At 33.4% G+C, this 13,570-nt stretch overlaps 1 protein-coding gene across 1 annotated transcript in view; it reads right to left on the reverse strand.

Moving 5' to 3' along the window:
* Positions 1-13,570, reverse strand: part of LOC145676737 (nose resistant to fluoxetine protein 6-like) — a 118,012-nt gene that overhangs the window by 83,033 nt on the left and 21,409 nt on the right. The window contains exon 2 of the mRNA XM_081747549.1: positions 4,436-4,629. Coding sequence (XP_081603675.1) covers positions 4,436-4,564 — 129 coding nt within the window. The 5' untranslated portion in view covers positions 4,565-4,629. The remainder of the gene's footprint in view (positions 1-4,435; positions 4,630-13,570) is intronic.

Genomic DNA, 13,570 nt, shown 5'->3' on the forward strand with positions numbered 1-13,570 from the left:
AGCAATAGAAATGAAATGATTGTTTCAATTTCACGCTTAATGACGTAGATCAAGAGTAATGAACTTTTTAAAGTAACATTGTAATGAACTATATATTGAAGGTTGTGTTTTCCAATGTGATCTTCGCGAACAGATGTCCTGTTGACAGGCAGGTATTTCCCTCCCCCTCTGAAGTCCTTTTCCAATGGGTGTGGTAGAACGCCGCGGGGTGCCACCCTCATCCCATTTCTTTCCTCCGTTTCTGCAGAGCGGATAGATTTTCTGTAAATGTTACAAAGAAAGAATATTTGCTTCCAAGACAATTTGAAATATTTGCTTCTTGCGATTTCATGCTGTATGATGTATACTGCGAAAGCAAAGATCAGGTAGAGAACGCCAATTTCTTCATTACTAGTAACTCTAGTTAGATAATTATTGCTAACCACTAATTTCATATTAGTACGTTCCAACTCTTTGTAATAACACTGCCTCAACAGTAGAAAATAGGGGAGAGTATATACTTTGAAGAGGAGGATCAACAATTTGATACAGATCATGGTTGAAATTTAGCTTTCCTTTGCAGCACTAAGTTTGTATGAGACGTTTGCATGGATACAAACTACAGAATTCCCTCTAGTAACTGGGATTTGAAATTCTTTTCCTTTTACTTTTACTTTCTGGCAACATTAGCTATTCAACACATATTTTTCTGGATGTAATAAAAAAATCAATTTTACTTCAAGCTAAATTCAACAGATTGAAACGATGGATTGAACCCGATGAACCAACTTTCCCGTGAATAAACATACATAGGTAACATTCTAAAAAAATACAATAACCCTTCCCGTTCGTCTGTCTAGTGGCTAGCTCGCGCAACTTTGGGTCACAGATCTCGGGTTCGATACCCGGCGGAAGAGCCTTGAAATATCAACAGATCACTAAGGACTCGGATTCCATTGAAGGCTCACGTCTCTTATAGCATCGGTACAGAAAGGGACAATAAACTCTAAACCCACCAAACCAACCAAGCTAATGAAGAACGGACATAGTAATGTCACTATAATTTAGACTACGTGAACGATTTTTTAAAGTTTTCATTATGGTAATAAATATAAGTGGAACTAGGGCCTCGAACATTTCTAGATCTTGTTACTCGAAAATAAGCATATATAATATATACACATGGTGTCAGGAAATAACTTCGGGATGTGAATCCTCGGACGAAAACATGAAAAAGCCTATAGACCAACCTTGGTGCACAGTTGCGTTATTTCAGATATATTGTCCACAGAAAATTGGTCGTAACGGTACAAGAAAGCAACAACTCGAGCAATATTTTGGAGTTTTCCGAAAACGCCTTAAAGTTTTGTTGTATTTGACAGCAACATAATATGATTTAACCTAAGAAATTTAAGCGAGAATGTTTTTAGTACGGTGACCCGTAACTTTCATTTTATGTTCTCGTGTAAGGATTAAATTCCTTAAGTAATTTGATGTCGTTTTCGAACACCCTGTGAACATACATAGCGAGACCTCGGGTCACGAACTTTATATCTATTCCACTGTAGGGATGGATACGAGTGAGTTTTCTTTGAAACTCGACTCGACTCGAAGCAGACATTTTTGAGCTCGGCTCAAAAAATTTCCTCCAACTCGACTCGAATTCAGGTCGAGTTTCGACTCGAGTCGAGTCGTGTGTAGTTTCAATTACTATTTTTAAGTATCCAACATAGATAATAGGTCAATGATACTATTACTACTTATATTATTATTATTATTATTATTATTATTATTATTATTATTATTATTATTATTATTATTATTATTATTATTATAACATCATGTATAACCAAGAAAGTAGGCGGGGTGTACCTGTATACTAAAAACTAGTTGACTTCCGATCTCGGTCACCGAGAAGTCTTCAGGAGGCAAGGACATTGTTCACGAGGATCTGGGTTTGAGTTCCGGAGAAGAAAGTATTCAGACTCGAGCCAAAAATTGTTAAAAGTTATAGGGCGCCGGTCAAACATGTTCAAAACTGCTCGGCTCGGGTCTAGGGTTGTCAGTGGCTCGAGCGGCTTGGTTCAAAGCTCATTCACTATCGAGCCGAACCGAGAAGTGAGTCAAGCCAACAGCTCACCCAACCGAGCCAACTCGAGCAATCGGCTCAGTTGAGCCGAGTCGAACCAAGGCGATTAAGAAACTCATTGGGTAAATTTTAAAGAAAAGTTTCATTCGCGGCGATGTTTTGGGTGGCGAGGTTTTGGCCCGGCGAGATTTTGTCCCGCGAGGTTTTGGGCGGCGAGGTTTTGGCACCGCGAGGTTTTGGCCCGGCGAGATTTTGTCCCGCGAGGTTTTGGGCGGCAAGATTTTGGCCCGGCGAGATTTTGGGCGGCGATGTTTCGGCCGCGAGATTTTGTCCGTATCCCGCATGAGAGAATATTTCGTGTCGTTTTGTTAATTAGTAATCACGGATATACGTCGAAGAGCTATGCTTTTTTTTATTGCTATAATGTGTTATATTTCAACACGCCGGAAGTAGGGTTGAAAACATAATAGGTTTATCCTACTTTGTAGCTTCAATCGGAGTACGGTGGTTACAGAAGTTTTTCTATGATGAAAATATAATGATCAGGATTTTTCTTAAGTATTACAGAATGTCCTCTGACAAATTTCACGAGTTACTATCCCTTGTGTGTCCTTTGATATTTTTTTAAATGCATGAAACAAGAGAATCACTATCAACCAGAGTGTGGTTGGTAATTACGTTAAGATCAGTCTTGTTTATTCTATGCAGATTAAGAATGTGGAGTACACTTTCTGGAAAATGTAGAGATGAAATGTATGAATTCATAAAGGATGGGTAACCTTTAGTTTGAGAGCTAACAGGTTGAATACGCCATTCTCAAATATAATCTCGATCAAAAATTATTAATTTTTAACACGACAAAGAACTATCTTTATAACAATCCTCTACCAATTCAAAGCCAAAGCTTTTCTGGAAAGTAGTGAATCCAGCAAACTCAACTCACCTACATCTGAGGAAAAACTGTTACCAGGTTTAAGGAAGGAAGTCATTGAGTATTACAAGTGCAGGTCAGTGAGAGAGAACAACGACCCTTGTACACTCAATTCACAACACCGAAAGAAAACACACACACATTATATCAGTGATAATTAATGAACTACTAGAAAGCAATGTTAAACTTAACACCTTTGATCAATGTTTCATTTGGCCAAAAGGCTATAAAATCACCAATACCAGATTAATAAAGAGCCTTGGTCCTTGTGGTGACGATTAAAATACTTAGTTTTAAACTCTGCTTACGTTCCTAAAACAGTGTCATTTTGGCATATCGTCAATATTTAAGGAACTTCTTTATGTAGATGCCAAGCATGTAACGTAGAAACAGCATTAACAAGTGTTTTTCCTTACAATACAATTATGCGTAAGGTAAGCACGCACCGAATTACTGAAATAGGTAGCTTTATATCTATTATATATAGATGTGTACACATAAAATGATTACGAATAGCGTCTAACACCTCACCTGACCCTTATTCTTTGCTATTGATACTCCGGCTTTCACACTTACCACTAGGTCACAAAACAAATCAATTCGTGTACGTATACCTAGTGAAATTGAACAATTGTTTTCGTAGCATACCAATTTGTATCCATATTGTAAATCAGGCGAGCAGGCAGCAAGAAAATAAAGGTTAAAATTCATTAAAAAGATTTGATACCCAAAAACAAGAGATTAAGATATTTCTTTTAGTAGCCCCCATATTCTTAATCTGCACTAATAATACTTCAAATTTTACTTCGATATCAACCACATTTTTGTTAACCACTGCGTAAAATCTCTCTATTTAACGAGAATTCATTCATTCAGTGTATTTCATTACTACTCCATAAGCAGTAACATTCTTATTCGCTAACAAAACTCAGCTCCGTTTAGCCCATTTCCTATAATATTACATTGGGAGATGTACTCCGTCGATCCAGTCTTGTAAGAGTGATCATTCTTCACAGAAAATAGCTCGTCGTTCAGAACAGCCTGCTGGCTTCGGTTCCTACATATTTTCCTCTTGAATAATATTTGACTGCTTGTACTGCTCAACGGATTACTTCGTGGAGCATCAAAACAAAAGAAATCGAAGCGCTAGTTGTGTATGAGTTGAATAGTTCCCTACTCTGACGTAGGTGTAATACTCCATCTGCGATATAGAATTTCATTGGTTATTTAGCAAAATCGTTCGCAACTAAACGACGCAACGATGAGACAAAAACGCTCCACAACTCTTACATCTTGAAGGCGTTAGAGATGGATTTCCCAATTTGTGCTATACAGTAGCAAAATAATTAAAATCATTATTTCTTACCGCCAACATATCCTACAGACAAATATAGAAACAAAATAAGAAAATATGAATATGTGTTGTAGAAGAGTACCTGAGGAATAGTGGATTCATTATGCAGAACCAGTTCAACTCTGCTAACGAAGAAGTCAACTTGAAACGGCGGAGAATCCCTCTCATTTGTGTTTGTACTATTGTCGTAGACAAGAGTATAACAAAGCATTTTTGATCCTGTCCAGAAGTCATTGCCGGTGAAAAATCCATTAGGATGCCCTCCGGAATCATACACTGAAAAGAAAAGAGGGACAGAATAGAATAAAATGTTGTGGCTACGTAGTTAATAAAAAAAAAAAACTGCAATTATAAGATATCTATTACAAGTATAGGCTACATAAAACAAACATTTGAGAAGTATAAGACTTATAGGCACATTTCTTACTTGTCAATCCATTTGAAATCGCCCAATTTCAGATCAAAAATTTATGACAAATTATTACTTTTTGGTTTTGTCAATTGAAAACAAGCATTTATTCACTTTTTTACATGTTGAATTTACTCATGCCAGTGTAAAAGCTCATGACTCAAGTAAAAGCTCATGCGTTTTAAGAAAATTAAGAAAAACGAAATATTTGGTAAATCTATAAATTTGTGTCGAACAAAAACCATGCCACTTATTAAGGCGAGGCTGATGCTGAAGTATACCCATCATTATGACGCTAGCAAGATGATAGTAAGTAGTATGATTAATGGAATATAGCTAAAAAATTATGATTAACTCTGAAACTTTATTTTCTATTTAACTAAGATATTCTTCAAAGGTAAGGTATACATTAGTTGATAGATCAAATTGAGCTTAACAAAATGGCATGCTTAAAGGTAACTTTTGATGCGTAGTTTGTGAGAAAATCAACAAAAACAACTTTTTATGAAGTATAGTTTTTGAGAAAATCAACAAAAACAATTTTTATGATGTGTAGTTTTTGAGAAAATCGAGAGAAAGATTTTTATGATGTGTGGTTTCGAGAAAATAAACAAAAGCAAATTTTTATGGTATGTAGTTTCTGGAAAATGAACGAAAACCAATTTATATGATGTGTAGCTTTTGAGTTAATAAATAAAAACAATTTTTATCGTGTGTAGTTTTTGAGAAAATCGACAATTTTTTATAATGTATAGTTTTTGAGAAAATCAACAAAAACAATTTTTTTTATGATGTGTAGGTTTTAAGAAAATCAACAAAAATGTTTATAATGTGTAGTATTTGAGAAAATCGACAAAAACAATTTTTATAATGTGTAGTTTTTAAGAAAATCAACAAAAACAAATTTTTGTAATGTGTAGTTTTTAAGAAAATCAACAAAATTAAATTTTTATGGTGTGTAGTTTTTGAGAAAATAAACAAAAGCAAATTTTTATAATGTGTAGTTTTTGAGAAAATCAACAAAAACAAATTTTATGATGTGTAGTTTCTAAGAAAATCAACAAAAACAAATTTTTATGATTTGTAGGTTTTGAGAAAATCAACAAAAACAAATTTTTGTGATGTGTAGTTTTTGAGAAAATAAACAAACACATTTTTATGATGTGTAGTTTTTAAGAAAATCAATAAAATCAAATTTTTATGGTGTGTAGTTTTTGATAAAAACGAAAACACATTTTTATGATGTGTAGGGTGTCTTCTCGTTTGCCCTTTTCCCGTTTCGCCTTATGCCTGTTTTCATTACTTCAGGCTATGATGATAAGATAGTGTATCTTAATTTGATTGTAAGGCGAAACGGGAATTCCCGTTTCGCCTTACAGCAAAGAAGGGAATTTGCAAATTACGATGAGGAAATTTAGCTTCACTTTGCATAACGTTTATAAGGCTAGTAGCATTTACGTTTGAACGAATAGAACAACGTATAATCAAAGTAAATATTCAGAGTAATGTATTATTTTCGTAACTGTTTAAAAAATTGCTCATGCAATCTCACATTTGTACCTCAAATATGAAGAAGAGAGCGGAGGAAGAACTAACATCAACAATTACTAAGATATAAGGTAAGTATATAGTAATAGTTGTATAGAAATAATTGACAATGAAGCTCCTCTGCATGCTTCTAATATTTATTCTTGCAACTTCTCCAAAAAGTTATTTTAGAATTTAGATGTGGAACTTTTCTTTAATGGCATTCTAACTAGTACACAAATACATACTCCATTTTTTATTTACAGTGTAACACAATTAACTGATCGTAGTTAAGCAATATTCCGTTTGTCTTTACTTCTCGAGGGAAAGTATGACTTTTTTGTTGGTGTTTAAAATTAACTTATTTTCTTCTTTCCAAGGAGAAGATTGCTAAGGGAAATTATTGTACTGAAACTGCATTTGTTGTTTCTACTTATGGTGCCGTCAAATGCTCTCTATATAACATACGAGCATGAACAGTGTTTCTTTCAGGTACGTATTTTGGGTGCACTGCCCTCCTGAAGCTCTGGGAGTGTCCCCAGGAATAGACCAAAATAACACGTCTATAATATAATAATAAATAGAATAGTATTGTATGAAAATAGTATGTGCCCCACCTGGAACATTTTTTCTGAAAGAAACACTAAGCATGAACCCGGTCACCACTACTGCAAAGATAGAGTAAATTGAAGGTGGAAGGATCGTGGAGTGAAACGCACGACGGCAAAAACTTTTGTTGGTAGATGAAGACGTCGACGCTAGTAGAATACTTGTAAGTTATATTTTAAGAAAATAGTTTATGATTTTCTACTTTCTTCAAGTTGCGTTGTTTTAGTGGTTTTATTTGTTAAAATCATGGAAGTCTGATATAACAATAATAATAAAAAGTAAGAATATTAATATTAAAACCATTTTCGTTAGAATGTCTATGTTATTTATTATAGTCTTTTTATCTTCAACAGGTTTTAGGCACTGTTCAAAATTCTGAGATTCTATGTCATAGCGACAAGATTGTAATAAATCTGACATTTAAGATTGTTATCTCGTCTTTTCTCCCAATTGTACACTCAGCACAGAAAATATTTGGGCTTACTTTCCAGTAAAAAGCAAGACACATATGTAAGATTACTGAAGGTAATCAGGGAAGAAGCTGAGAAATTTGGACTGTGTTTCAAATTGAAAGGAGTTTCTATTGATTTTGAGAAAGCTGCAATCAATGCTGTAAATCAAGTATTTCCTGATAAAATGAGAAGGTGTTTCTTCAACTTCTCTCAGTCTGAGTGGAGGAAGGTGAAACAGTTAGGACTTTCTCAATTTTACAAAGAGAACTCTGACGTGAAAAGAAGGATTCGACGTGCAGCAGCCCTACATCTGGTACAAATTTCCCATTTAGATTAGTGTTTGTACGTTTGCAAGAAGATACACCTGACGTTTTATGTAAGGAGAAGTTCCATGACAACCTTGTAGACACTTGGCTGGCTGATGGTGACGCGTTATTGTCTGTATAAGTATGTTTCCTTTCCTACGTAGATAGCTGGCGTTTAGTGCATGTTCTTTTTTTTAATTATTAAATCATTAACTAAGCTATTCCGAGCATTCTACAGTAAAGCATTTTATTCCATTAGCACCTCACGTAAACTATAATATAGATTTTCTTGCGACGTGCATGCATTGAAGATTTTGTATCTCAGATTTGTAAATTATCAAAAGAATAAATTCTTTTGATTTACAAAAGAAATAAATTAGTTTCACCCAAAATTTTGCTATCGGCTTTCCAACGTAGATTCTCCTGCAATCCTTTGAATGTTTAATAAGCTAAATGATTTTTTTTTTTTTTTACCTATTTGCAGTGACTTGCAGTGCCACTTTGAAAATGATTCAAGAACGATTGAAAATGATTCAAGAACGAACGACTAACAATGCGGAAGAGTGGCACGCTAAATTACGAAGAAAGGCATCAAGGGATCACTTAGACATATAGGCCTATTCTTTCATTGAATTAATGAAAGACGAGCAACGTGAAAATGAAAGACTGCGAGTGCTTCTTCAAGTGGCTAATCAGGGAACACTTAGAAATCTAAAGTGGAGATGGCTTGAGAACAGGATGCACCGCCTAAAAGATAGACTTAAGAACAGTGAAATTGATGTAGTTTCATATATTGATACTGTTTCATATTATATCCACATAGAAACTTGATATAATATTTTGAGTGTGATAATAAAAATTATGTTCTTGTAAGATATTTGAGTTTAATTTGTCTGAAACAGAAGAGAGGTTCCAGTTGAGACTAAAATAAATCGATTTTTCTTACAGATACGGAGTGAAAATTCCCTGGTATGTTATAAGGAGAAACGGGAAAAGGCCAAACGGGAGTTCCCGTTCCGCCTAAGATAACATCCTTATCGGTTGTCTGTCAAAATATGTTTTGAGGGCATAAGGCCAAACGGAAAATGGCCAAACAGACATAAATCATGTGTAGTTTTTGAGAAAATCAACTAAAACAAGTTTTTATAATGTGTTGTTTTTGAGAAAATCGATAAAAACAAATTTTTATGATGTGTAGTTTCTGAGAAAGTAAACAAAAACAAACTTTTATGATGTGTAATTTTTAGAAAATAAACAAAAACAAATTTTTATGATGTGTAGTTTTTAAGAAAATAAACAGCCATTTTTATTATGTTTAGTTTTTGAGAAAAACAACAAAAACAAATTTTTATGATGTGAAGATTTTATGAAAATCACCAAAAACAATTTTTATGCGTAGTTTTTGAGAAAATAAACAAAAACAATTTTTTATGTGTAATTTTTGAGAAAATCAACAAAAACAAAGTTTTAGGATATAGTTTTGAGAAAACCAACCAAAACAAATTTTTATGTGCAGTTTTTGAGAAAATAAACAGATTTTTTTATGATGTGTAGGTTTTGATAAAATCAACAAAGATAATTTTTATGATGCGTAGTTTTTGAGAAAACGGACAAAAAACAATTTTTATGATGTATAGTTTTTGAGAAATCAAGAAAAACAATTATGGTGCTAAAAAGTGTGTCGGTCATTGTCAATAATAATTGATAGTTCTGTTGAAGGAGATTGTTTATAGCTACATTTTTATAGTGCATATGTAAAAAAAATACTCTGTTAAATATCAGGTCGTATGTCTGCGTGAAACAGTGATACAGACACTCCTAACAGTGACACCGTGCTCCTAACTGTTATGAACAGATCGCTTTAATATCTTGCAACATTTGGTTTATTAATTCAATTTTCATCAATGTTCATATATCTTTTCCAAAATTTGAAACAACGAAAACAAAAACTTACAAAGTAATCAGAATTTCGAAAAGTAGGTAGGTAAAATTCCGTAATATTCTCTATTTTGATTAGTTCAAAAGTATATATGTTTAAAATGCAATTTAGATATACTGTATTACAAAAGAAAAATTACAACATAAATACATAAACAGTGTACTCAAAGCAATAAGTTATTAGAATCATCTGTATAATATCACATTTGAACATATATATATATATATATATATATATATATATATATATATATATATATATATATATATATATATATATATAAACTTTAAATGGCATTAACAAGAAAGAATAACATGTCACCTGGGAGATAGCATCAAAGGGAAAAATTCCAGTTTTTCTTTCTTCTGATAACCGATCACAAGAATTACTACAGTTTTTTATGTAAAAGTAAGAAATTACATGTTTTACAGTGTAATTCCTTTAAATCCAATTATTCTAATTTCTGAACTCTACTGTAGAAGTGTGATTTTACCTTTAGATTTTCATTCACGGAATAATGAAATGCGCTTTATGTTTCTGAATAATGACAAAATTGAACTTAAGACCTCTAATTATTTGGTACATTTAAAACCAATGAAAAATTTCGTATTCGTGAAACCAACGCATAGTTAGGATATTCTGGATATTTTACAATAATTAATAGCATTTAATGAAAAGAAAAAATATTCAAACTTGAAACATACAACAAACATAAACTTCATTGAGCTGAACAAGATGTGGATAAGTTCTCATGCGTAGTTTCTGAGAAAATTGATAAAAAAGTTTCTTTTATTTTGTAAACACAAAAATGTATGCTGTCAGATAGTCACACCATCTAGTAAGATGAAACTGATCCTGAAGTATTGCCATTCAAGCTCTTCGCTATAAAGCGAGAATGATAACAGTAATGGTTGATGAGAGGTCCAAAGTTATGATCAACCCTTAAGCTTGAATTGTTGTTGAATCCAAAATTATAATCAACTCTTGAGCTTGAATTGTTGTTTAATCCAAAATTATGATCAACTCCTGAGCTTGAATTGTTGTTTATTCCAAAATTATGATTTCCCTTAAACTTGAATTGTTGTTGAATATAAAATTATAATCAACTCTTGAGCTTGAATTGTTGTTTAATCCAAAATTATGATCAACTCTTGAACTTGAATTGTTGTTTAATCCAAAATTATGATCAACTCTTGAACTTGAATTGTTGTTGAATCCAAAATTATAATCAACTCTTTGAGCTTGAATTGTTGTTTAATCCAAAATTATGATCAACTCTTCAGCTTGTATTGTTGATTAATACAAAATTATTATCAACTCTGAAGATTGAATTGTAACGTGAATAAAATAACACATTTGAAGGTCGTTATAATGGGCAATTTTTGATAAAATCGAGAGAAATTATTTTTTATGGTGATAACGTGTTCATTCGTAGCCAATCTCATGCAGGTAGAAGTTTTTATTCTACTCGAATGTTATTAATTAATTAATTAATGTACTGTGTAAAATATTTATGAACCGTTAAGTTTCAGATTGTATCTATTGTTCTTTGATTTTAAGCTGTAGGTCCACGTCTCATATTGTCTTGCTGCTGAAAGGTACATAGACATCAAATGAAACCAAATCAAATCAAACTCTTAGTATAATAATAATAATATTAATAATAATAATAATAATAATAATAATAATAATAATAATAATAATAATAATAATAATAATAATAATAATAATAATAATGTGCAATTTTTAGGTAACATGAACAAGTAGTCACTGGCTAGATGGAACATCCAAAGTCAAAAAAAATGTTTTTATTGTTGTATATATTTTACGTGCTTACATGAACGTGAAACGAGGGACTACTTAATATATTTATATTAAATTCTATAGTATTAAAGTTTATTCACTGTGGTTAATGAGGACACGTGCACAAATAATTGGTGTTTTATAAGATTTATTATTTGCAAGGGTGCCGATCCTGGGGCATGAGGGGACCCGGGTCCCCCAATACTTATGTGGGCCTCTATGTATTTTTATGGATATGTATTTTTATTGATATATGTATTTTTATATGTATCTCTTATGAATATATAATATTTGACATAATTTGAATTCAATTTGTCTTAAAATCCTCATATGTGCCTTCTTAAAACCCTTCTCAGCAAGCAAACACACATCTGAGTGGACCCCCTGCAAAGTTACAGAAAAATCGGCGTCCTTCACGAGCACATCAAAGAATGTGTATTCTCGATTGTGCTTGTGTGTTCGTCTTTACTTCGCCCTTAGATTTGTCTCCCTTTGAACCAGTCGTTCCCTCCTTAAAATCAATCGTTTGTACTCCTTGGAATAGGTCTTTAGTCCCCTATTGGAAAAAATCCTGCAGATGTCCCTTATCTTGTAGTGATAAAATTGTTTTAACCAGTGTGACTTCTTCTGGAGTCACCACTGTCTGCAATCCACAGTAGGTTTCAAGATGATGTCGCTAACTTTAAAGAAAGAAAACAAAAAAGTTGTTTAACTTCAAACAAATGAACCTACACCGTCTTTGTAAGATTTCAACTGTTAGAGGAGTATTAAAAGTCCATAACTAAACAAACCAAATTGACGCAACGTTTCTTTTCCCTTGTGAAGAGTAAGAGGAGGTCATCGTAAAATCCATGCCACCAACACCTGCAGTGCGATATTATTCATACACTCTATACTATTTCCGCAGTGAAAGAACAAATGGATAGTAGGAAGTCTATTACAGTTGGATATAAGGATTGCTTTGTCAGTGGGACAGGAAGAAAGAAAAGTATTGCTTCCTCATGTTGAAAGTTTTTCACAGTGAAATGTTAGAAGATCATAAACTAACTCTTTGTGAATGTTTTCATTAGTGAGGGATGTACAGAAGAGGTCGATTGTGCAATACATTGAGAAAGATACATCTGTGGTTATGTTAAAAATCATCTCAAGTGGCTGCGGTTAACTCGGCTAATTTCAGAGGTTCTTTTAATAAGCCACATCTTTCTCGGTGGCATAGTCGGCGTACGTGTATTTTCGTATTAGGTCTGGTAGAAATTGAAAAGTTTAGGAAAAAATTTAAAAAGTTTGATGAAAAGGAGTGATACAGTGCTCAACTCTGGTGTAAGTGGTCACTGGTTTAATCCCAGGTAAGGTCAGAGGACGATTGTCCCACCTTTTTATCGGCGTAGAGTCTTATCTCCTCGGCGAAGCAAAACTTCGATGATGCTAGTGATATATTTCGTATTTTTCAATTCATGTTTTCATTACGAGTCCAGTTAACGCAATGAACTACATATGATATTTTTTTTTTGAGTTGAGTTGATATTGAGTTTAACATCCCTTTCAGTAGCGAGGCTATATGAGACGGAACCTATTGATTAACGTGAAATCCGAACCACATGAGCTTCCGCCGGGAACCGAACCCGAGTCTCCCACATGAAAGGCGCATACGCTAACCGCTTAGCCATGAAGGAGCTCAAGATAAATTTGTATATGTTTTTATACTATATATTGACGAGATTGACTTGTCTTCAAATGATGTCAGGGTCGCGGTGGCTCAGTGGTAGAACGCTCACCTCTGGTGCATGGGATCCTTGGTTTGATCCAAGCTCGCGTCGAGTGAGCCTTGTGGTGGACAACACTGCGTGAGTTTTCTCGGGATTCTTACGTTTCCTCCCACTTTCTTCATTTCACCCATTTCTCATCATCACCTTCTCCTTTAGGCTAACTGGCATAAGCGTCGGACGTAAAACTCAAAGATTTTATTTCTTCAAATGACACCTTTAGGTTAAATATTAAGAGATGGGCATAATGTCAACGATACAAGTAACACGAATATGTAGGTATGGATTTGTAAAAGTTAGCCTATTTAAAGTAACTTGGATACGCTAGCACTTCTTACGTCTTTTTGGAATTGTGCCAGGTGGAAATACATTTCATTTTTTTTTTTTTTTTAATTATTGGCACTCATTCC

Source organism: Thermobia domestica, unplaced genomic scaffold, assembly GCF_964235325.1.
Source record: "Thermobia domestica unplaced genomic scaffold, izTheDome1.hap1.1 HAP1_SCAFFOLD_318, whole genome shotgun sequence".
Classification (NCBI taxonomy): Eukaryota; Metazoa; Arthropoda; class Insecta; order Zygentoma; family Lepismatidae; genus Thermobia; species Thermobia domestica.